This window comes from Urtica dioica, chromosome 7 (genome assembly GCF_054948205.1).
Source record: "Urtica dioica subsp. dioica isolate 48M chromosome 7, U.dioica_male_clone48M_v1_H2, whole genome shotgun sequence".
NCBI classification, from domain to species: Eukaryota; Viridiplantae; Streptophyta; class Magnoliopsida; order Rosales; family Urticaceae; genus Urtica; species Urtica dioica.
Genome location: NC_142762.1, coordinates 34325164 through 34348903, shown reverse-complemented (window position 1 = coordinate 34348903; position 23740 = coordinate 34325164). Strand labels below are relative to the sequence as shown.

The 23740-nt window shown below is 39.5% G+C and overlaps 2 protein-coding genes and 1 long non-coding RNA gene across 4 annotated transcripts; 2 read left to right on the top strand and 1 right to left on the bottom strand.

Annotated features, from left to right (window-relative positions):
• On the top strand, positions 1-10423 carry LOC149391011 (uncharacterized). 2 transcript variants are annotated; one of them, XR_016300309.1, is made up of 4 exons: positions 1-225; positions 1195-1297; positions 1713-1790; positions 10051-10423. It is a non-coding gene; the product is annotated as an uncharacterized LOC149391011 (long non-coding RNA). The 2 variants fall into 2 exon arrangements; XR_016300310.1 differs by lacking the exon at positions 1713-1790.
• A 2502-nt stretch (positions 10424-12925) lies between these two features.
• On the top strand, positions 12926-17210 carry LOC149391010 (uncharacterized). The gene is made up of 9 exons (XM_089619913.1): positions 12926-13949; positions 14019-14107; positions 14192-14411; positions 15080-15158; positions 15246-15790; positions 15917-16049; positions 16235-16554; positions 16810-16943; positions 16986-17210. Exons 1-9 carry the CDS (start codon positions 12926-12928, stop codon positions 17208-17210), a joined length of 2769 nt encoding a protein of 922 aa, XP_089476039.1.
• Positions 17211-19731: 2521 nt separating this feature from the next.
• On the bottom strand, positions 19732-21964 carry LOC149391009 (Co-chaperone GrpE family protein). Its single transcript, XM_089618716.1, has 3 exons — positions 21584-21964; positions 20604-21092; positions 19732-20093 (listed from the first exon to the last, which is right to left on the bottom strand). Exons 1-3 carry the CDS (start codon positions 21809-21811, stop codon positions 19884-19886), a joined length of 927 nt encoding a protein of 308 aa, XP_089474842.1. The 5' UTR covers positions 21812-21964; the 3' UTR covers positions 19732-19883.
• Between the last annotated feature and the right edge of the window lie 1776 nt (positions 21965-23740).

Here is a 23740-nt window from a genome sequence, read left to right as displayed (position 1 = left end):
AAAAATCAACAACTACCGCTCAATAACATCATCACCATCTCCTCCATCTTCATCTTCTTCTTCTCCTACCTTCTCCTTTTTTCTCGCGCGTCTTCAACCCTCGAGACCCGTCCATCGCACGCGCGCTCCGGCTGAGAAGGGTGAACCGCCGTGAGTCGCCGAGGACACCGGACCGAGAAGAGACGCCGGAAAAGGAGAGAAAGAACACCGGCAAGAATGAATTAGGTGAGGATTCTTCTCTCTCCGAATTTGATTTTTCAGAACTAGGGTTTTGATTTTGGAATTGGGGGTTTGTAAATTCCGAGTTTGTTTGATGTTGTTGAAGTGTTTTGGACTGGTTTTGTGCTCGAATTGGGTTGTTTTGGTGCTCGGTTTTGTAATTGGAGTGATTTGGAATTTAGTTTTTACTGCTTTGCACAGCTTGTAGAAACGGACGTGGACAGTCCAATGTGTTCTGAGATTATTTTTGTTGATATTTTTTCTGGATAATAGACTTCATGAGGTTTCTAAACAGTCCAAGAACGTGTAATTCCGTTAAGAATTGAGTGAGATATGAATTTTTGAAATCAGTGTTTCGAAGCTGAAAAAACTGGAACTCCGAATCTGTGAACTGATTTTTCGGGATGTTTTTGAGATAGTTGTCTTGGTCAAAAATTGGCTTGTAATATCTCATTAGAAAGGTATGGATGTTAGTTTGGTTATGAAACTAGAATCGTTGGATTTCGAGTTGTGTAGCCGAAGTTATGGTACGTTCTTTACCTGGTGTCAAAACTGAAATTTTGAGATTTTTCATGGTTGATCTTGTTTGATTCCGGTTTTGATTTGTGAAATGTTGGATTGTGGCTGCAATGGTCTGCTGTTATGGTTTGATGGTTTGAGTCGGAAATTCTGTGGTTCAGTGATGATTCGAGTTTGGCCAAGGTTGTTTTTTTTCTACATGTTGGCTTGGTTTATTGACATGTTTAGTTTTGTTTTTTTGACATGTTGATTTTCGGGAATTTAAGAGTTGGTTTGTTTGTTGTTCGATTTTGGGTTGGAATTTCTTGGTTTGATTGAGGTTTATGGTTCGTCATTTTGGTCTAAGTGTCGGGAATTTCTCGGATCTCAAAGTGAGACCGAGAATCGGAATGTTAGAACTCGGAGTCTGAAATTGGTGTTACGTATTGACTCGAGGCTCGTTTTTGGATTTTACAGCTGCTTTACAGAACGAGTCGGGGCGAGCGAAAGCCGGCGGAACCGAACGCATCGAGGCCAAGACTTAGAGAATTCAGAAAAAGAATGGATCTCGATCACACTCGTGAGTCCGTCAATCGCTTTCTTGCGTTTAATACTCTCGAGTTAGATCGTACATCTAATTATTTGGATTAATTTTAAATAATTGCTAATTATTTAATTAAAAGATGTTCGGGAATTTAATTTTGGTTTATTTATTTGGATTTCTCGGTTTGTATGATTTCGGGATATTAATTTAATTTATGTAAGACTCGTTAAAAATAATTATTAAATTTTATTTCGTACTAACTTTTCGGTACGAACACGTACGGGTCTTAAATAAGTTAATTTTCGAAAGGCCGGGAAATAAGTAATTAAATTCTCGAACCCCAAACCGACTCGTAACAAATCCCGACAACGAACCTTAAACTCTTCAACTTTTCCGAATCGAATGACTAACGAAGTTTCAATCTCGGATTCTTGTTTTCTCGACGCTTCAGGACGTGCCAAGAGTCTCGAGAAGCGTGTAAAGGGAAGAAACTCTGGAAGTCAACAGGGTTTCCGACGAACTATTCCGGGTAAGCGTGGAGATTTAAGTCAACTACATGCCAAGGGAATAACCCTGCTTTTATGCATTTATGTGTGCTAGTAACAAGATTAGGTGAAAGCCTTAAAAGACATGAACTCAAAGCTTAAGGCTTCAGCTCCCGCTTCTTGAAAGCTTAGTTCGGGTTTTTACCTGTAGGTTCAAACGCTAACTTGAACCGGCCACGCTGTTATCTTGTTCTAGTTAGATCCCCCGCTAACCATAGTCGATATGTTAGCTTAGGGATGACTGGAGAGTATGAATTGACTCTCAAATTCGACTCGAGATTGGAAGTACCAGGATTCAGGTCATGAGTTCCATTTAAAATACTTAACGAGCGGCCTGAAGGGAAACCCTAAAATTCTGCCAGGATTTAACCCAAGTTGTTCTCCCGTAGTAAGTTAGTCGTGTACTCTGTGTAACCGGGGTACCTAAACTTAAATAACCTTTTGTCGGTGGTATCCACGAGTTACGACTCGTGTTAAGGATCAAGGTGATCCTAATGGCGCTGAGTACTTCAGCGGGTGTTGCTCGAAAGCATACCGCTCAAATGTGGGTAAATCGCTTCGACGAGCCCACCTGTTGTGCCAAGGCGGCACGTAGCGCCGGCGCGAGACGAAGATGATACAATTAGCGAATCCCAGACAGTTTAAAACACCCAAGTTGCTTATGACTGTTGCTCAAGGTCCGAAGCCGGCTTCTTGTCGTTCTTAGGGTTATAGCGGGGGACGTGTATGACATTGTGGAACGGCAAGTGAGTAGGTAGAGCGTGATCACGCGTTATGCCTGCCCTATAACTAGCTTTAGAACGTAGTTCATCTCTAGTCTAGTTTTGCATCCTTATGTGCTTGTTTGCACGTTGTTGTCGGTGTTTTTCGGACAACGATTTAGGAGCCCCAAACGGTTCGACCCAAGGCCGGACCAAGTGGTCTCGTTCGGGCTCGAGCGTGTCGGACTTGGTATCCCAAGTCGTCCCTTAGCTGTTGGTGGTGTCAATCTCGTCCAAGCACCTGAAAAAGTAAGAAAAGAGGTGTGAACTACAAAGGGGAAACAGAGAGGGTGCCTCTGTTTACCTCTCCGACGCTCAACATTAGTAGGATTGAGGTGGAATATAGAGGGTTTGAGTGTTTAGAGGCCAAAGATGAGTGAAACGAGTGAGTTATGAATTCGATAGCGTTTCGGGGCTCAAAATTGGATTACCCCGACCAAGGGAGGGGCCCCTGAATTTATAGGCGTGGTTTGAGGCCCCATTTGGCTGAGTAGAGCATGAGGGGAGCGAGTGGAGGTCGAGCTCGGGCGGCCGAGTGGAGGTCGAGCCCGGGCGGCTGAGTGGAGGTCGAGCCCGGCCGACCGAGTGGAGGCCGAGCTCGGGCGGCCGAGTGGAGGTCGAGCTCGGGCGGCCGAGTGGAGGCCGAGCCCGGGCGGCTGAGTGGAGGTCGAGCTCACGAGGCCGAGTGAAGGTCGAGCTCATGAGGCCGAGTGGAGATTGAGCTCACGAGGCCGAGTGGAGGTCGAGCTCATGCGGCCGAGTGGAGGTCGAGCTCACGAGGCCGAGTGGAGGTCGAGCTCATGAGGCCGAGTGGAGGTCGAGCTCAGGAGGCCGAGTGGAGGTTTGAGCCGAGTGGAGGTCGAGCTCGTGAGGCCGATGTCGACCTCGTGAGGCCGAGGTCGAGCTCGTGAGGCCGAGGTCGAGCTCGTGAGGCTGAAGAGATGCCTTGTCCTCATCGACCCTAGACGGGCCGACAACACACGTCACACATCATCTGCATTGCATTAGACGTTTTCTTTCCTAGGTTAGACTCTCGCTTGCTGAGTCGTTTCGACTCATAGTTTATGACCCTTGGCGTGTAGATAAAGGTAAAGTGACAAGGTAGCAAGAGATCGAGACCAGACGCATATCCCTTGACTTGCGGGCTAATGAGGTCTCACTCCGGGATATATCATAATATTGCCCTACAAATCGAATATCCTACTCTATTACCTAGAATCTCTCTTTCAGATATGTACACATAAGCTATCCTTGTATGTACGCATAGTAGATACAGAATCTATAAACTAAGCGAAAAAAATTTCCCAATTTTATAACCACTAATTATGTAATATTACTTTCTGCACTTACTTATTATGTATATTACTATGTATATGGTATTTAAATTATATAGATGTTTTGTGATATTATATTGTTGTTGACGTTATTGAGATAGTCGGTTGCAGTTCATGAATGAGTTGTCGCTCGCGGGTCGTGACAGCTGTAATCTTTTTGGGATTTTCCTCTATTCCTCGTTTCTGGACGACGAATCCGAGGAACCTTCATCCAGAGACACCAAAAGTACATTTAATTGGGTTAAGCTTCATTCTATATTGTCGCATAATCTCAAAAGATTTTCTTAAATCCTCGGTATGTTCGTTTATTTTTCGAATCTTCACGAGGAGATCATTAAAGTATGCCCAGTGACTCCGAGTAAATCTGCAAAAAATTTATCTACTAGCGTTTGATAAGTGACTCCAGCATTCTTTAATCCAAAGGGCATTACTGTCTAGCAGTAAAGTCCTCGGTCTGTTATGAACGCGGTATGATCTTGGTCGGGGCCATACATAGGGATTTAATTGTATCCTGAGTAAGCATCCATGAAACTTAAAAGTTCATGACCGGCCGTAGCGTCTACTAACTGATCTATTCTTGGCATTGAGAAACTATCTTTGGGACATGCTTTGTTTAAGTCTGTAAAATCCACATAGGTTTGCCATTTCCCATTAGGTTTCTTAACCAGTATCGAGTTGGCTACCCAACATGGATATTTAGTTTCTCAGATAGATTTGTTAGAGACTAGTTTGTCTAATTGGTTTTTCTTTTAGGTCTATATTTAGCCTATGGCATTTCAGCTCAAGATCTATCCTTACCATGTCGGCTTGACACAACGCAAAGATATCTAAATTTTTTGACAAAAGAGAGATGAGGTTTTGTTTGGTACCGATTTGAGATATTTCCCGATCTTGAGTTTTTTATGTGGCTGCTCGGGGTCTGGAGTGACTTCTTCGACTTCGTCACATGGGCCGATGACTTTTCGGCTTGACAAGCGGGGGTCAAAGCCAGAGTTGATGGTCATCACCTTGTGTGCATCTCTGTCATGGCTCCTCTTAAGGTATTCGGCGTAGCAATTTCTGGCTAAGGCTTGCGTGCCTTGTACTTCCCCGACTCCTTGATCGGTTGGGAATTTCATTTTAAGATATTCCACCGAGGTTATGGCTCTGAGCGCTTGCAAGGGGGGTCTTCCTATAATTGCGTTAAATGAAGACTTGCCCGGGACTATCACCCATTGGGTGTTTACAGTTTTTGTCCTCAGGTTTTCTCCTAGAGTCAGGGGGACTGGGATGATATCTCTTGGTTTTATGGAGTCGCTCGTGAACCCGTAGATGGTTTCTGGAGAAGGAGCCAATGAGTCTTTCTTAAGACCCATTTTGTCCAAGGTTTCATAGAGGACGTTAATAGCACTCCCGGTATCCACCAAGATTCGATGGAAATTCCGATACCAATGAGGGCGGAGATGACCAGGGGGTCGTTATGCGGAAACATCACCCATCTCGCGTATTCTAAGGTGAAGGTGATTGGTTCCGCCTGATGATCTTGTTTGGCCTCTGCTCAACTATGAAGAAGATTTGTTGATGTCCCGCCTGAGCTTCCCTTACATAATTCTTCTGGAAACTTCGAGCGTTCCTTCCTATGTGTGGTCCGTCCACGATCAGAGATATCTCTCCATAGGCTTCCCTATTCTGCTCTCTGGGCTCCTTCTGATCTGCTCGGAACTTTTTTAGTGATCCTCGGCAGATTAGAGCCTCGATTTCTTCTTTCAAGTTGAAGCAATCTGCAGTTTTGTGGCCGATGTCGTGGTGGAACGCATAATACTTTGTTTTATCTCTCTTCGAGATATCTTTCTTGATCCGATTTGGCTTTGGAAAATCTTCTTGATCTTGAATAAGGATGTAAATTTCATCTATTGAAGCGTTCAAAGGATGATATTTATCGTACTTACTTGCGAAAGGCTTTTGTGGCCCTGCGCTTGATCGGATCTTTTTTGGAGGGCGTACTTCTTCAAACTGGTGTCCCATGTGCTCTTCCCGTCGGGGCTTTGGGGCTTCGACCTTTCGTGCCGCCTGTCTGGCTTCCTCGACGTTGATATATTTCTGCGCCCTTTTAAGGAAGTCGTTGTAGTCCCGAGGACTGGTCTTTTGGAGGGACCACCAGAATTCTGATTCTGTTATGATCCCTAAGGTAATGCGAAGAGTTTGAAATCTTCGTTTAGATCATCGATTTGTTCCGAGTAGCGATTGATGTAGTTTTTCAGCGTTTCATCATGGGCTTGCCTCACCGCCAGAAGTCTTTCCTTGGAGGTTTTTCCTGAGCTTGAGCCGACAAATTGTTCCATGAACTTTCTCGCTAGCTGCTTGCAAGACCCCACCGAGTTAGGTCTGATTTTTCGGTACCACCTTTTAGCTGAACCTGCCAGAGTGATTAAGAAAGCTCGGCACATTACCTCGGGACCTGCTCCCTGCAGAAGCATTCACGATGAAAAGGTATCGAGGTGATCTCTTGGGTCCGTCTTTCCATCATACATCGGGATGCTTGGCATCCTAAAGCGATCTGGCAGCAGAAGCTCTAGCACCTAGACCATGAATGGAGACACAACTTCCCCTATCTTTAGGGTAGACTCATTTTGACCCAGAGCCACTTCTTTAATCCGGCATTCCAACCTTTTGAAGTTGACTTCGTCGGTGCTTGCACTATCTCCAATTTCTGAACCTTCTTCATGATCTTTCATGAATGGAGACCGGCTTTTTTCAGTTGAGGGTCGGTATCAATCATGGAGCTTTTCCTGACTGGCCAGGTACCCTTCAGATTCGGTGTCGTCTTATTCTCGCTCGTAGCAGTCTTTAGCATGCTTTCGGGACTTCTTAGCCCGTTGCTCCTGCTCCATGGGTTCTTTCCCGGACCAGTGTGAGCGTTCGTCATCTGGGATCACCACAGCGCTTCGAAGGGTGACCTTCTTCGTCTGGAGTTTTCCTCTCAGCTTCTGGTTACTAGCTTCCAGTTCTAGGAGATGCTCTTGCATTTCCTTGAACTGCTCGCCCAAATTCGGCTGGGGGAAGAGCTCCTCAATTTCGTCTACTGTGAGCGGCAGAGTGCGGTTGTGATGTTCGCCAATGAATTCTTCCCCCCTCCTTCTAGTGCCAAACAATTGACCTATAAAATTAGTACAACAATATCTCACGAAATACACTGAGTTCCGAGAATGAAAGTCTCGAGAAGGCTAAGTGTTCAGGCAAGACTTTTCCAAAATATAGACGAATCTCGTACAAGGAAGTAAATTATAAAAGATTAGAGAAGTAAAAGCTATGACAAGTTTGCTCATAAGAAAATTATGTCCCCTCTTCCTTGAGTTCCTCTTCTATTTATAGTTGTCTTGAGTTGATAACGTTGGGTAAATTATAACGTTGCGCTTAGTGGGTGGTTATTTTTCGTGCTTTCCTTGGTCGTAACCGTCAAGGTGAGCGTTTTGTTTATGTTTATTTACACATGTTTGATTTGTTTTGACTAGTCTTTGATCTATCAGCTTCTCTTCTCTTCGAAGTTCTGCTCGGTAGGGGCGTTCTTGACTTATGAACGAGTCGTTCCTTATCTTTCATGAGTTCTCGGGCCTATTTGACTCAAACTCTAGTCTGGATTCCTTTTGTTCTCGACACTCCGAAAAATCTTGTGGTCGTTTCGGATTATTTGAGTAACAAATAGCAACAAAAAGATTACATATTCACTACAGCAAAAATCGGAAACATTGCGGGTGTTGTTAGAAATGTTGCAGCTATTATAGAAATAGCTGCAATAAATGTTGCGGCTATTGCTTCGTCGATGTTTAGTAACAGCAGTCTGTATCTATCATTCTCGCCGCTATATAGCTATGATATATTGCGGCTAAATATGTTGTGGCTATTTAATTTCTTGTAGTGATTATTGACTAATTTTTTTTATTAATTGATACTACTACAATATGGACGTTCGGAGAGACATACGCAGTATTACACATGATAATATTATAAAAAAGACACCATAATACTGCTACAATAAACTTAATTTCTTTGCTTCTTCGAAAAACCAATAGAATAATCCTCCAAGTATATATATTGCTCTTCTTGAAAACCATGCCATACCTTTTCTAAAAAAAAAAAAATAAATAAAAAAAAACCATGTCATATACTAAATACCTAGAGATCTTCAAACCCTCTATCAATTAGATGCGTACAAGATATAACATCTGTTAGACTATATATTAGACTAAATAAATACAATCTTAACACCCTTTAAAAGGGTCTCGCCTTGATAATCTTCTTTACAGAGATGCATGCATTCTTTGCCGAGCTATAAATAGTGTTCCGTAAGTATTGTAGTAATGAAGAGTTTTAAGCCGTTTTTTGGACACGTGGTGTGCCTGGAATAGTCACGTGCTTAGTATTGGATCGGCCCAAATTACTTTTCGAGAGTCCAAAGGGCTCAAGGAAGTTCGGGACAAAGCCCAAAGCGTCCAAGAGCTTCAGAGGATCTTAGAATCGCAAAGAGGGAAATAATGATTTGCCTTCTTCTTCGTCGGGAATGCGTTCTTCGTCTTTGATTCCTGGCCTGGAGGTCGAGCCTGCCTGGAGGTCGAGCTCGCCGGGAGGTCGAGCCTGGCCTGGAGGTCGACCCTGGCTGGAGGTCGAGCCTGCCTGGAGGTCGAGCTCGCCTGGGGGTCGAGCTCGCCTGGAGGTCGAGCCTGGCCTGGAGGTCGACCCTGGCTGGAGGTCGAGCCTGCCTGGAGGTCGAGCTCGCCTAGGGGGTCGAGTTCGCCTGGAGGTCGAGTCTGGCCTGGAGGTCGACCCTGGCTGGAGGTCGAGCTCGCCTGGAGGTCGAGCCTACTTGGAGGTCGAGTCTGGCCTGGAGGTCGACCCTGGCTGGAGGTCGAGCTCGCCTGGAGGTCGACCCTGGCTGGAGGTCGAGCCTTCCTGGAGGTTGAGCTCGCTTGGGGGGTCGAGCTCGCCTGGAGGTCGAGCTCGCCTGGAGGTCGAGCCTCGCTTGGAGGTCGACCCTGGCTGGAGGTCGAGCCTACCTGGAGGCTGGGCTCGCCTGGGGGGTCGAGCTCGCCTGGAGGTCGAGTCTCGCTTGGAGGTCGACCCTGGCTGGAGGTCGAGCCTGCGCGGAGGTCGAGCTCGTCCGGAGGTCGATCCTGCCTGGAGGTTGAGCTCGCCTGGGGGATCGAGCTCGCCTGGAGGTCGAGCCTGGCTTGGAGGTCGACCCTGGCTGGAGGTCGAGCCTGCCTGGAGGTCGAGCTCGCCTGGGGGGTGTGACCATGCTCCTCGTGAGCTGCCTACGTACCCGCTTTGCGGGATCAGGTCATGACGTAGTTCAAGGCGAGTATGTTTGCTATGTGAGTGGATTCTTGGATTTTTGTTTTTCTTCCTCCCGCCGAGAGGTGGCTCTCGGTCTTTGTCTATGATCCGGGACAATTTTGAAGTTGGGAGAGTATTTGGCTGAGAGAATTCTGGGGTTGAGAGTCTCTGGGGTTGAGAGAATTTTGAGTTCAGAGGATTCTGAGTTCGGAGTGAATTCCTCCCCTTTTGATTTGTGTGAGTGAGCTATTTATAGGGAAAACATGCCGCTTGTTGAAAATTCGTTTGTCGCTTGTCGCTTGTCGCTTGTTGAAAATTCGCTTGTCGCTTGTCGCTTGTTGAAAATTCGTTTGTCGCTTGTTGAAAATTCGTTTGTCGCTTGTTTTTAGTCATGCGTATTTTTAGCATTTGACTAAATTGTCCTTTTATATCGTAACGTCGTTTTTGTAATTGAGGCGTCGTTTTTATAATTGAGGCGTCGTTTTTACCATAAGGAAAAGACGGCATAACAAAGAGCAAATTGACTTACATCATAAAGTTGCATACGTGTGTGTGTGCGCGCGCGTGTGTTTATTAATCAATTTATTTATATCGCTTAACTAGAAAAGCCTTCTAATACCTCGAAAAGGTTACATAAGGAAAGACATGCATGGTCAACAAGCATATAATGAAAGAGAAAAGTCATATAATAAGTCCTGGACAACTATTCTGAAAGCAGAAAACATTACAAAGAGTACAAACGACCTAAAAAAACATTCCTGGCCTGCTTTATAATGCACTGATCATACGGAAAATAAAACAAAATAAAAACATATCATAATTGGATCCTTCTTCTTTAGGTTATTGAAAATTCAGATTACGAGATCGGATATCGTACACCATTTGTGAGAGTTAATGGAACAAAAGAGGATTAGTGATGACGTGGATCAGGGCCAGTGGGAGATAGTCGTGTGGGCTTAAAGCTGTGACCGAGTCGCCTGTGAAAACTCTCCTTCAACACTTGTTTAGCGATCTTCATCATATCCTCCTTCACATGACCTCGTTTCGTCTCGGTTGCCACTCGGGCCGACTCAGTGAGTGGCTGAGTCTCGTGGCTCGGACCCAAGATTAAGCAGAAGATAATGAGATAGCTCAAGAAGAAAAGTTTCTGGGGAGCCATTAATTGTATTATTCTAGCTAGATTATGCTTGGAAATTGGAATTACAAGTTGGTTAGGGGATCATGCATTATATGTAGGTACCGTTTATATAGGTTCAACCTTGTCTTTAATTAATATTGTATTTGTCGTGTTATTGACTTGAATATCGATAAATAATGAGAGATGAACGAAATCTATTTGCGGCTTCACATTTCAGTTCGTGCATGCACATGCATTATTTTCTTAAAAGGTTCCCTGAACTTTAAAATAATTACTTATTCACCTTTAATATATTGTTTTACAGCAATCACTCTATACCCATTTATGTATTGTGACTAATTGGTCATTTTAAAGTTAACTAAAATTATATCCAAACAATAGCGACAATTTTATAAAAATATAGTTAAATTAAACTAACTATCTTCCTAAAATGTGATTTTCTAAATACGACATGCGTTTTTAGTTTCCTTTCTTTTAATGGACGTTTTTCTCCACAAAATACACGAAGCAATCATTATTAACGATGGACTGAGTTTCATTTGAACTCAATTAATAATGATGATTGCTTGATTATGCATTGATAGTTAATTCCATTAGATAACTTTGACGTGATCAGTTTCATTGACCTTTATAGAATTGTAGTAATTATCTTGCTAATCAATTTATATCGCAACGTTTCATGATCAACAATCTTGGCGCATGGGTCGATTTTGAATGCGACTTTATATGAAGTTGACTTTATATACGCTTTGGTTGACTTTATATGAAATAATTCCAAACCTATATATTCGAAATGAAGTTTTACCAATAGTTAATTAATTCATTTAACTTTGATATATAGTTAATGTCATAAACTTCTCGCCTCGAGTGGACTAGGGATTGGTCGTGTTCTTGTCAGTCGAGGAATCACTAACAATCTGGACTTAGGTGTGAAGGTCGCAATTTTCAGTGAATGCTCGAGAGTAAAAGTGGGTATATGATTGTAATTATACAACTATCTAGTGTACGTAAGGTCCATATATAAATGTTAGCTTCTAAACTTTTTCAAATTGGCTAAAACTCGACCTCAAAACTTTTTAAATGAGTATCTGTTAGTTATAATGTTGTGACACATCGTGTGATACAAGTTTATTTTTTCGTAAAAGAATCAGCAAAATAAAAAAGATCACTCGAGCGAAAAAAGAAGAGGAAAAAAAAAAACCGTAGTTGCTACGTAAAAAAATATAGGGTATATTGGGGTTAATATACAATTCAATAACTATAAAAATGCTTTATGTAATATATAAATAAAAGAATACGTACTTTCTAGTTAACACGAAAACCATTATATATATAGATATAGATACACACATGACATGAATGTAGCCATGGATACACGTGTTCCAACCATAGAAAAACTAACGTGGAGATATGGGATTCCTTGCTGGTCAGCTTTTCCTAAAGCCGCCGCGGAGAGACTAATATTTAATACACTCTTACTCAATCTTATGTAAATCCTTGGCTAATTAAATTTTTTTTTTTTTCCGTCAGACCAATATTCATGAGCTTTAGTTAAAAGAAAAATAAAACTCTCTTTGAAAGTCTCGAATCAATGGAAAAAGGATGGTAATGTAAAAGACCCAATCAGACCCAAATATATCCTCATTTGTGTGATCTAGTTTCTTTACCCTTTGACATCAAAATCTTCAAACTTATCATAGGACAACTTGAACTTTCTTTTTCCCACGCTTAGTTACAGATCGTATCAGATTCGGGTATTAAACAATAGTATTCAGGACTTTGTATGGGCACAGAAGTTAGTGGGATTCTTCGACGGAAAAGCCTTTCGATGAGTCGGATGAATATCCGTACTCCAAAGCAAGGATTTGTAAACGTACTTACCTAATATATTCAGGTTTGCAGTATATTAGGTATGTTAATCAAAGCTTGTGATGTATAACAAAATGCTTGATTATCATCTTAGTGGCTATGAAGATTAACTCCGTTACCTAAAACATCACCTATATCGATTAAAATAGTGTTATATTATTATAATTTTACTCTATAGGGAGAGTGAATACTAACACTCTAAATATAGAATTTCACCGTTCACAAACTCAAGTGAAAAATATAGTTGGATTCGACACAATCCAACTCCATTTTTCTAATCTCACTTTATTATAAAACGGGTTGGATATTTTTGCAGTTAATTTGGTGTCGTTTCTTCTATACGACTTGTAGTTTTTTGGTCATTCTTTTATTTCCTTTCAGCTGCTTTGCCACGTGTCATGTTGACCTTGGGCAATGAGCGATGATGGTCTTGTTTGTCTATTTATACCTGTTTGTCTGAACATTCTTTTTTTAATTAAATTCATTCTACTCTGATTTGATCTGAGAGATTTCTTCAGGTTTTTCTTTCGTCTCTATCAAATACTCAGATTCAACATGGTATCAGAGCGAATCCGCTTTCTCTGAGTATCTTGATTATCAATTGCTCTCCTTCGTTTCTCTGATTGAGAATCACCGCTTCGATGTCGACGGAACAATCAGACACGACGGAGTTTCGCGCTCCTGGAAATCCGAGACCTAGGTCAACCATGGAAGATCCGTTCTCGCCATATTACCTTCACCATTCTGATTCCTCTGGTGGAAGTCTTGTCTCTCATCTTCTCACTGGATCGAACAACTATATGCCGTGGAGTCGGTCAATGCTGATCATTCTTGAAGCCAAGAACAAACTCGGCTTCATCGACGGAACTATCACCAAGCCATCGTCTGAAGATCCAGATCTCCTCCGTCTTTGGAGCCGCAACAACAGCACAATCATTGGCTGGATTATGAACTCGGTATGCAAGGAAATCTCCTCTAGCATTCTCTTTGGTGGTACAGCTCGAAGCGTTTGGAATGATCTCAAGGAACGGTTCCAATTGTCCAATGGACCGAGGATTTTCCAACTTCGACATGAATTTGTGAATCTTGCTCAAGATCAGCAGTCGATTGGAATTTACTTCACAAAACTGAAATCGCTGCATGAAGAATTGTGCAATTTCAAACCGGAATGTTCTTGTCCGTGTACCTGTGGAGGAAAAGCCAAATTGACTAAGTTCGCCCAATCGGAGTATGTTATGCAGTTTCTCATGGGCTTGAACGAGTCCTACACTCATGCTAGGGGTCAGATCTTGCTCATGGAACCTATTCCTCCAATCACAAAGGCGTATGCGATGCTGAGTCAAGAAGAAACTCAAAGATCCATCGGATCTGATGCAATTACTTCCAGTGATCAAACCAACACCATGGCCATGGCTATACGTGATGATCAGAAGCGCCTCAAAGGAAAAGATAAGCCTCTTTGCACACACTGCAAAATGGTCGGACACACCGTGGATAAGTGTTACAAGATACATGGATATCCACCGGGTTACAAGTTCAAATCCAAGAATCAAGCCAACACAGTGGAAAGCATGGCAAATGGAGGGACATCTGAGAACTCTGCATCATCTGCTCACCTCTCAAATGATCAGATTCATCAACTGATCAATCATCTCTCCAGCCAGCTCACTGCCACGCTCCCAACCAATCCTGGTGCATCTGGTGAAGTCAACATGACTTCATTCCAATCAGGTTTTTATGGTTTGATCAACTCTGCACTTTATTCTAATTTTTCTTTACATTCTTGGATCATGGATTCAGGTGCTACTAAACATATTTGTGCAGATAGGTCTAAGTTTCTTAGCCTAAAGTCTTTGTATAATTCTCATGTCGCTCTCCCAAATCGCACTGTGATTCCTGTTGATTAGATTGGAAATATTAGATTGAGTCCTGATCTTGTGCTTTATGATGTTTTATATGTTCCCTGTTTTAAGTTCAATCTTATATCAGTCAAAGCACTAACAAAGAAATCGAGAGTGAGCATTTCATTCTTCGATGATTACTTTTTGATTCAGGATATCAGGCTTTCGAGGACGATTGGCAGGGGTAGCTGTGTTAATGACCTCTACATTCTTGACAAGAATTGCTTCATCAATTCAGTCTCCTACGTCAATAAAGTGTCTGCAGAAGTTTGGCATCAACGGCTTGGCCACTGTTCTTTTAAGAGATTAGATACTCTTAAAAACCGGTTAGATTTACGTTTTGTTGATCATTCAAGTAAACCTTGTTGTATTTGTCCCCTGGCCAAACAGCATAGGTTACCTTTTGTGTCAGAAAACAATTTTTATGGTTCTTGTTTTGACCTTATTCACTGTGATGTGTGGGGCCCTTACAAAGTTGCCTCTCGCGCTTTTTCTTAACTCTTGTGGATGATCATTCAAGGTTTTGTTGGATTTTCTTGATGAAGCATAAATATGATGTTCATAGCATTATACCTCGTTTTTGTGCATATGTTTCAAACCACTTTTCTACTAACATTAAAATGTTTCGGTCTGATAATGCACGCGAGTTGGTCTTTGCAGATTTTTTTTCAAAACAAGGAATTATTCATCAATTTTCTTGCATTGAAACACCACAACAAAATTCTGTTGTGGAACGCAAGCATCAACATCTCTTGAATGTCGCAAGAGCTCTTTTATTTCAATCTAAAGTTCCTATTCGTTTTTGGACTGACTGTGTTCTAACCTCTACTTATCTTATAAATAGGACTCCTTCTCCTATTTTATCTAATAAAAGCCCTTTTGAGCTTTTATACCAAAAGGAAGTTGATTACAATAACCTTAGAGTGTTTTGCTGTCTTTGTTTTGCTACTACTATCACAGCTAACCGATCCAAGTTTGATCCAAGGGCTCGCAAATGCATCTTTTTAGGATATCCTCAAGGTGTGAAAGGCTACAAATTGTTAGACCTAAACTCCAAGGAAGTCTTTATATCTCGAGATGTAGTTTTTCATGAAAAGATTTTCCCATTTCATGACACTACTCTCAGGGATATACAAATTGATCCCTTTGAGACTATACCTCTTCCTGTTGTGCTCACTGATGAGGTTCCATCTATGCCACAAGTTCATGAGCCTCATAAAGATGTTACTTCTCATGAGACTGACCCTCACAGTCATGACAACATCATTCCTGGGGCTATTCAAGACTGCTCTGAACATGTCATTCCTGACCCTTTGGCAGCTGACATTTCTGTTCAGATTCCCGTTGAACAACCACTGCCTGTCAGAAAGTCAACCAGGCAACACATTCCACCTGCTTATCTCCGTGAATACCATTGTAATCTCATTAAAGCAGGTTCACGTGGCTATACCTCTAAGCACACTCTTGATACAGTTATTACTTATGAGAATTTATCCTCTTCTTTCAGAGACTTTGTCCTGTCTGCTTCAGCTCTATCTGCACCTCAGTTCTATCATGAAGCAGTCAAGAGCAAGGACTGGAGAGATGCTATGTCAGAGGAAATTCAAGCTATGCATATAAACAACACTTGGTCTGTTGTCCCTTTGCCGGATGGGAAAAGTTCTGTTGGATGTAGATGGATCTACACAAACAAATTAAATTCTGATGGCACTCTAGCTCGGAGAAAAGCTCGATTGGTAGCTAAGGGTTTTACTCAAAAGGAGGGAGTTGATTTCTTACATACTTTTTCACCTGTAGCTAAACTAGTCACTGTTAAATGTTTGTTAAGTTTGGCTGCCACTCAAAACTGGTTTTTGTCACAATTAGACATAAGCAATGCCTTTCTTAATGGAGATCTCTATGAAGAAGTTTTCATGGAAATGCCCATGGGGTATAAGCCACGGGGGTGAATATCGATGGCACTGCCAAAATGGTTTGTAAATTACATAAGTCCATTTATGGGCTTAAACAAGCCTCTAGGCAATGGAATCTCAAATTCACTGAATCTGTGGTGAAATATGGTTTCACTCAATCTAAATGTGATTATTCTATGTACACTTGTGGTACTGGTGATAGTTTTGTTGTGATTTTGTTATATGTTGATGATATAATTGTGGCTGGTCCAAATAACAAAGTGATCTCTAATGTCAAATCTTATTTGAGTGCAGCTTTCAGGTTGAAGGACTTGGGTGAATTGAAGTTCTTTTTGGGTTTGGAGATTGCTGGAGCAAAGTCTGGCATTGTCTTGAGTCAGAGACAATATGCTCTGCAGATTTTGGAGAATGCTGGATTTCTTGACTCCAAACCAGTTCGAACACCAATGAATCCAAAGATCAACTTAGCCCTTGATAGTGGAAATTTATTAGATGACTCTACTCATTATCGAAGATTAATTGGTCTTTTATTGTATTTGACTATAACTCGTCCTGACATTACATATGATGTGCATACTCTAAGTCAATTTGTGCAGGCTCCGAGGACTGAGCATTTACAGGCTGTTAATCACCTTCTTCGATATATCAAATCCAATCCAGGATTTGGCCTCTTTTATCCCACTATCTCTTCTACTCAGCTACGAGCATTTTCAGATGCTGACTGGGCTACTTGTTCAGATACACGAAGATCAGTAACTCGATAATGTGTTTTTGTAGGAGATGCCTTAGTCGCTTGGAAATCCAAAAAGCAAACTACAGTGTCAAGGAGCTCGGCGGAAGCTGAATACCGGTCTCTTGCGGCAGCTACGAGTGAAGTTCTTTGGTTGCAGCAGCTTTTGAGGGAATTCCAGGTCTAGTCAGCGTCGTCACCGGTGATATATTGTGACAATCAGGCGGCCATTCACATCGCCTCGAATCCGATATACCACGAAAGGACAAAGCACATTGAAATCGATTTGCACTTTGTCCGGGATCACTTGCAACGAGGGTCTCTGAAGCTTTTGCCTATTCGAACTCAACATCAAATCGTTGATGTCTTCACGAAGCCTCTTGCTTCGCCGGCGTTATCCTTTCTTATGAGCAAGATGAACTTTAAAAACATCTACAGTTCATCTTGAGGGGGTGTTTTGCAGTTAATTTGGTGTCGTTTCTTCTATACGACTTGTAGTTTTTTGGTCATTCTTTTATTTCCTTTCAGCTGCTTTGCCACGTGTCATGTTGACCTTGGGCAATGAGCGATGATGGTCTTGTTTGTCTATTTATACCTGTTTGTCTGAACATTCTTTTTTTAATGAAATTCATTCTACTCTGATTTGATCCGAGAGATTTCTTCAGCTTTTTCTTTCGTCTCTATCAAATACTCAGATTCAACAGATATGATTAAAATTGTAGATCTATTTACAACTAATAACTCTCCTATCTTCGTATAAGATTTTAGCAAAAGTTTCATTTTATTATGAAAATAGCTCATCGGGCAAATTTACTCTTTAGTTACTTAATTTATTACGAGATTGGTGAACTATTTTTTTAATAAAATGAAACTTTGGCTATTTTTTAAAACGATGGTGAACTATTGGACTACTGGTCTAATTGTCCCTTATATTATCTTAATTTAATTATAAATATTCTTATATATACCTAAGTAACCCACTGATTGATTCTCCATATGTCACAATCTTATATGTGTTCATTATTTTTAGCTTCAATGGCCATAAAAATATATTATTGAATAAAATTACTTGAAATAGTTAATATTATATTAAATAATTTTAATATAAAAAATTGCAGAGGGTAGATCTTAATAAATATAATTTCAGTGATAAAATAGTGTATATTTTAATTAGTTTTAATTTTTAAGAGAGATTCAATGATACATTTTAAAAACAAATTTTTAAGTAACTAAGACACTAAAAATTTGTGAATTGCTAAATGGCCAATTTTTCGATAATTGTATGTAAGTACTCATTCATATTCATATGATGTTTCATTAGGTGGACAATTTGAGCATTCTATATATATGTCCATATGTATATCACGTAAAAAGGAATATTTACGTAAATTTAATCATGTTAATGAAAATGCATGACTATATACTTATAATTAACTAAAGGTTAACTATATAACAATTATATTATGTTTATAAGACTATATCTAGCGAACCCTTATAAGAATTGAAATTGGCAACAGTCACCAATCACAAATAAGGACCTAATATTTTTTTTTTAGAGAATATCCTAACCACCAAAGCTCTCTCTCTCTCTCTCTCTCTCTCTCTCTCTCTCTCTCTCTCTCTCTCTCTCTCTCTCTCTCTCTCTCTGAATGTGAGTGGGACCGGGGAAAGCTTCCTCAACGGCTCACCATATCGAAGGGAATCGTTGGTGCTCTCTCCATGATTGTTTTGCTTCCTTGTCTCGACCAAACTTTTCATGGCCACTGATTGCCTAATTAAGGGGGACTACTATAGGTTTGTCGTTGAGATTTGCTGCGTTGTTTTGTTTCATTGTGCTGCATTTTGTTTGAATGTTTATTTCTTATTTTTGTTTAAGTATGAGTCTAGATATTGTTTGGTCAATAATTATGAGTTTCTTTGTGCATCACGTTGTTACCCACCGTTTTTGTTCCAATATGATTTGGTTTCGTCTCCCTTGTATGGGTGGCATGCCCATCGATTGTAGATGTGCTTCTAAAAGAACCGTGTGTGTGCTCGATTAGCCATGAGCCTTTTTGGCTTCAATTCATCATAACCCGACATTTGTTAACACCCTATGTGTGCTTTCATACGTTATTATTGATGAGTTAAGGGGTCACAATTTTTATATTCTATTTAGGAGTCTTTCACCAAAATTTGTAGTTGTATTTACTTGTTTTATAATGAAATTTCCTTCTAAAAAAATAAGGCACTAATCAAGTGTATAAACAGTAAAAATAGTAATGATTCGGCTTAAAATCAGTATAAATGCGGTATTTCATTAAACTTATTCATATTATGTTAATTTCCTTGCAGAGAATTAAAAGAAAAAATAAATCTTATTGTTTTTTTAATAAAATTATTAGGTCAACAAATTAACTAAGGGTCAAACTTTAGAAACTAAACACAGATTTAATAAACACTAAACAAGAAGCACGTTAAATAAATGAGAGATGCTATTTGGCACAACTCACGAGTGGGAACGATCCACTCATGAGTTGACACGTGGTTGCCACGTGTCAACTCATGAGTGGATCGTTCCCACTCGTGAGTTGTGCCAAAAATCATTTCTGTAAATAAATAGTAGGCGGTTTATACGATTTTCGCCATACAGGGACAATCCCTGATCAAAACCAAGGAAAAGTACACGTTGCTCACATTCATATCAAGCATAATTTCACTGTCCTGTTTGATATGTCACACTTGCCATTTAGAAGAAAAAAAAACGGGTAAAATTAAAATGCCAAAAAGAAGAACAACATTTCTCCCTTTCTTAGACACTTGCAAGTTAAGAGGAACGTGTGCAGAGGAAAAAAAAAAATTTAAGAGCTGAAAACAGTTCAACAAGAAGATCATCACATCAGATATTAAAAAAAAAAAAAAAAAAAAAAAGATGAGTAAATAATTCTTGCAGAGAACCAATATGCTCTCAAGAAATTACAAGAAACTACTCAAGTAAAGCAAGCACCTATACGTGAATGTAAAATGAATCTCATTGTACACTTCCAAGACCAATCAGGGGAAAAAATTATATTAGCCTAGCCAAATAACTCAGGAAACGATACAAAGTCCATAATGATGATGAGACCGATGGTCCATCGTTCTATCGAGAGGTGTCAACGGACGATCCGTCCACAGTTGCTGTAGTCGGACTCGGTGCTGTCGAGGCTGTTCTTCTTCCGGGTCCCGCTGAGACCTTCACCGTTGCTGGTCTCAAAAGTCGATCTCCAAGTTGAAACCCACGGCGAAATTCATGGACTACAATCCCTTCCTTGAACTCCTGAGACTCTTCGCGGGCAATCGCTTCGTGTAGCTGAAGCAAATCATAAAACAAAACAAAAAATTAGCATTATTTAATTCCAAGAAATTTAGATGAATGTGATATCTATCTCTACACTACTGCTTCAGCTCTACACTTAAAACTTTTAAGGGCATACGAAATCTCACTACTCATAAGGTTGATAACCTAAATCACTGTTAGGAATCCCACATTGAAAGTGAATGGAAACTAACAAGAGGTTATAAAGGTCATGGGTTACTCCTCTCATTACCAATTGGTTTTGAGATGGAACCTCATGATACTTTCACAATCACCGATATATATATTTCCCAAGACCTAGATTATTTCAAGGTGAACCGAGAAAAATAACATAAGAAATAGAACTTAGCATTGAAAATCCATCTCTCATATATAATATAAAAAAGGGCATCTCTTAGAAGATGATCCTACTGAGCACCTAAATATAAACATCAAATGTATTGCCATATACTCGAATACGACACTAAATCTATACGTATAGATATCCTTACAAAACCCACTTACCAATGGATCGAAAGGTTTCCCAACTGTGGGTACAGCGGAGACACGCAAGCTCCGCATAATCTCCACAAACTGCTTGTAGATTCCCTGATAGCTCGCGTCGATCTTTTTCTCCATATCAGTCTCGGGTTTAAGTATTTGTTTGGCTCTCTCAAAGTTGTCGACCATCGGCAAAAGGCTCTCGATGACCTCTCCTTGAGCGTTGGACCTCACCGAGAGTCTCTCCTTCTCCGACCTTTTCCTGAAATTGTCGAAATCCGCCTGCAAACGCACTAACTTTTGCTTCCCGGACTTTACCTCCTCGGTCAAAGTCGAGACTTTATCCACGAGATCGCTCGACTTGTTTTCGATCGCTTCGACACGAGCCTCGACCGCGACCACGATCTTCCGGTCTCCCACGAGGATGGCTTCCTTGTACACTCTCAGAAGGGTGTTCAAATTGAATTCGCCAGCGTCTGAGCTTTCCGATCTCTCTTCACTCTCATTGCCTGACTGAATTAGGTATCGCATATCAATTAAATTCGAACTCGAAATCATTATCTCTTCAAGAGTGTGAAACAAGATTTTGAAACCTTATAGTGTAATTTAGGCATGAAATAATTCAGTACTATCAACATCAGAAGTGAGCTACACAATAACATTTAGGAACATTTAACACATTTGCACAATTTTTCTTTCAATTCATTATTCCTTAACCTCACAATTTGGTTTTTTATTCAATGTTCTTTTTTTTTTTTTCAGGTTGAGACCAAAGCGTAACACAAACCCAAATTCACCTACTCTCAAACAGATAATAGCTAGACTTTTTCAACAAACTAAAAAAAATATATGTATATCTCTATACATCTCCCTTAAATTCATCAAATTACCATAAGCAGATCGACCTCTTCCAATACCTTTATCAATCATCTACACACTTTAAATATATATGGATTCCGTAACTAAATACAAATAAAAAGAAGAAAAAAAAATCAGAAATTTACCGAGGAAGCGGCGACACGAGAGGCAAAGCGAGAGCTTCTGGTGACTGGAACAGCGAAGGAGTCGGAACAGGAAAACCCTAGGACCGGACTGAGAAGGCGAGCTCGTTGGCTATGGCGGCGAGGATTGCGGAGGCCGAGGCTTGCCTGGGAAAAGGCTGAGGCTTTGGAGGAAGAATCCGAGGGACGTAGAGGAGTGAGAACATAGTGGTTGGACAGTGAGACCGCCATTGAAGTAGCTCTTTTGTCTTTGTTTCGTTTACTCGGATATCGAAGCCTTGTGTATGGATTGAAAAAAATCACCACGAACAAACTAGAAACTTCCGATGGCAGCCCAAATAAACTAGGGACTTATCAAGTTTCAGCACATTGCAAGTCGATAAATTTTTTTTTTTTTATTTTAATATGAAACTCAACCAATTTGAATTATAACAAAAATGAAGCGCAGTGTAGCGAAATAGCCAAAATGAAACTATACAATTCGTTTTTAGCCTATGTTTCACAATTTTTAGGAAAATAGCCAACAGACTTATGTGGCAATAATTAAGGTCTGATTTACCCTTATTTATTAACAAATTCGTCACTTTCTCTCTCCTACTATTTTCATACATTTTTTTTACATAAAAACTTCAAAAAACCATATCTATCTCATATGAACTCGAAATTGAGTGATTCCAAATCCTACGGATTCGTGACGCCGAGATCTTCAAAAATAGATCCATTGTGTTTGATGAAAAATCATGTTGAATACCATAGATGTAGAAAAATCACGTTACTACATTAAATATGGAAATAACTGAAATTTTTTGAAATTATCAAAAAAATAAATGGAAGCGTAACTATGATGCATTAAACATAATTTTTCATCAAACACAATGAGTCTATTTTTGAAGATCTCGACGCCACAAATATGTAGGATCTGAAATCACTCAATTTCGAGTTCGTATGAGAAAGATATGAATTTTTGAAGTTTTGATGAAAAAAAAATTATTTGAAAAAAAATAGGAAAGAGAAAGGGACGAATTTGTTAATAAATAAGGGCAAATCAGACTTTAATTATTGCCACATAAATCATTTGGCTATATCCCTAAAAATTGTCAAACATAGGCTAGATCCAAAATCACATGTTTAAAGTGGCCTAATTACTTACAAATCTCAAAAATTAATTAGAAAAATAAAAATTAAAGGGTTTGAAGAATTTATACCCAAATGCTTTAACTAGGGTAAAATAGGCATTTAAAATTAATTGATTAGCAAAATAGCTAAAATTTCAAATTTTCAGCAGAGTAGTCAAAATTACATTGTCAAATATTTATTGACACAAAAAATTAAATTGTTTTATAATTATTATATGCAATTTATCACTTTCAAAAATATTAATCATAATATTAATTTTGTTTTTGAAACTCGATTACTGCACATTTTGAATTCTTTTAATCTTAGACAAACTTTGACTATTTTATAAATCATTAACTTTAGATCGTCTATTTAGCCAAATCATCATTTAAATATTGATATCTAACCATATTATTTAGGTTTTGAGGTTTTCAAGAATTTTAGCACTGTTACAAGTTTATAGTTTTATAAGTTATCTCACTTGCATAAAAAACTATTTTTTTTATAAATATCCAGAATATTAATATAATTTAAAAAATAAAATAGAATTAACATTTGTAACTTTGTCTGTTTTGAAATATATATATATATATATATATATATATATATTAATTTTTTATTGGGAAAATATTAAAAGTATCCCTCGTGTTTAATCGAAATGCGATATTTATCCCTTCGATTTCTAGAAATATCAGACATATCACTTCAGTTTAATATAAATGACATATACCTCTCCTAAAAAAAATATTATATTACAAATATCACTTTTTTCATTTATTTTTTACAAAAAAATAATTTGAACTCCCCAAAATACCCTTAATAGAATAAATATATTTACTATTTTATTTTTAAAAAAAAATCAAAATCTCTCTTTATAAAAAAAATCCTTAACTTTTTATAAAGAAATTTTTTAATCTAATTTTTTTGTATATAAAATAAAGAATAAAAAAATTATTTCATTAAGGGTATTTTGGGGAGTTCAATTTTTTTTTTTTTAAATAAACGAAAAGAGTGATATTTGTAATATAATATTTTTTACGGGAG

Coding starts and splice junctions, on each gene's coding strand:
- LOC149391010 (XM_089619913.1), top strand. CDS start 12,926: ATGGAAGATCCGTTCTCGCCATATTACCTTCACCATTCTGATTCCTCT. Junction 13,950..14,018: donor CATGACTTCATTCCAATCAG/GTTTTTATGGTT, acceptor TCATGGATTCAG/GTGCTACTAAACATATTTGT. Junction 14,108..14,191: donor TCGCTCTCCCAAATCGCACT/GTGATTCCTGTT, acceptor CCCTGTTTTAAG/TTCAATCTTATATCAGTCAA.
- LOC149391009 (XM_089618716.1), bottom strand. CDS start 21,811: ATGGCGGTCTCACTGTCCAACCACTATGTTCTCACTCCTCTACGTCCC. Junction 21,093..21,583: donor CTCGTGTCGCCGCTTCCTCG/GTAAATTTCTGA, acceptor TACCTAATTCAG/TCAGGCAATGAGAGTGAAGA. Junction 20,094..20,603: donor GGAAACCTTTCGATCCATTG/GTAAGTGGGTTT, acceptor GATTTGCTTCAG/CTACACGAAGCGATTGCCCG.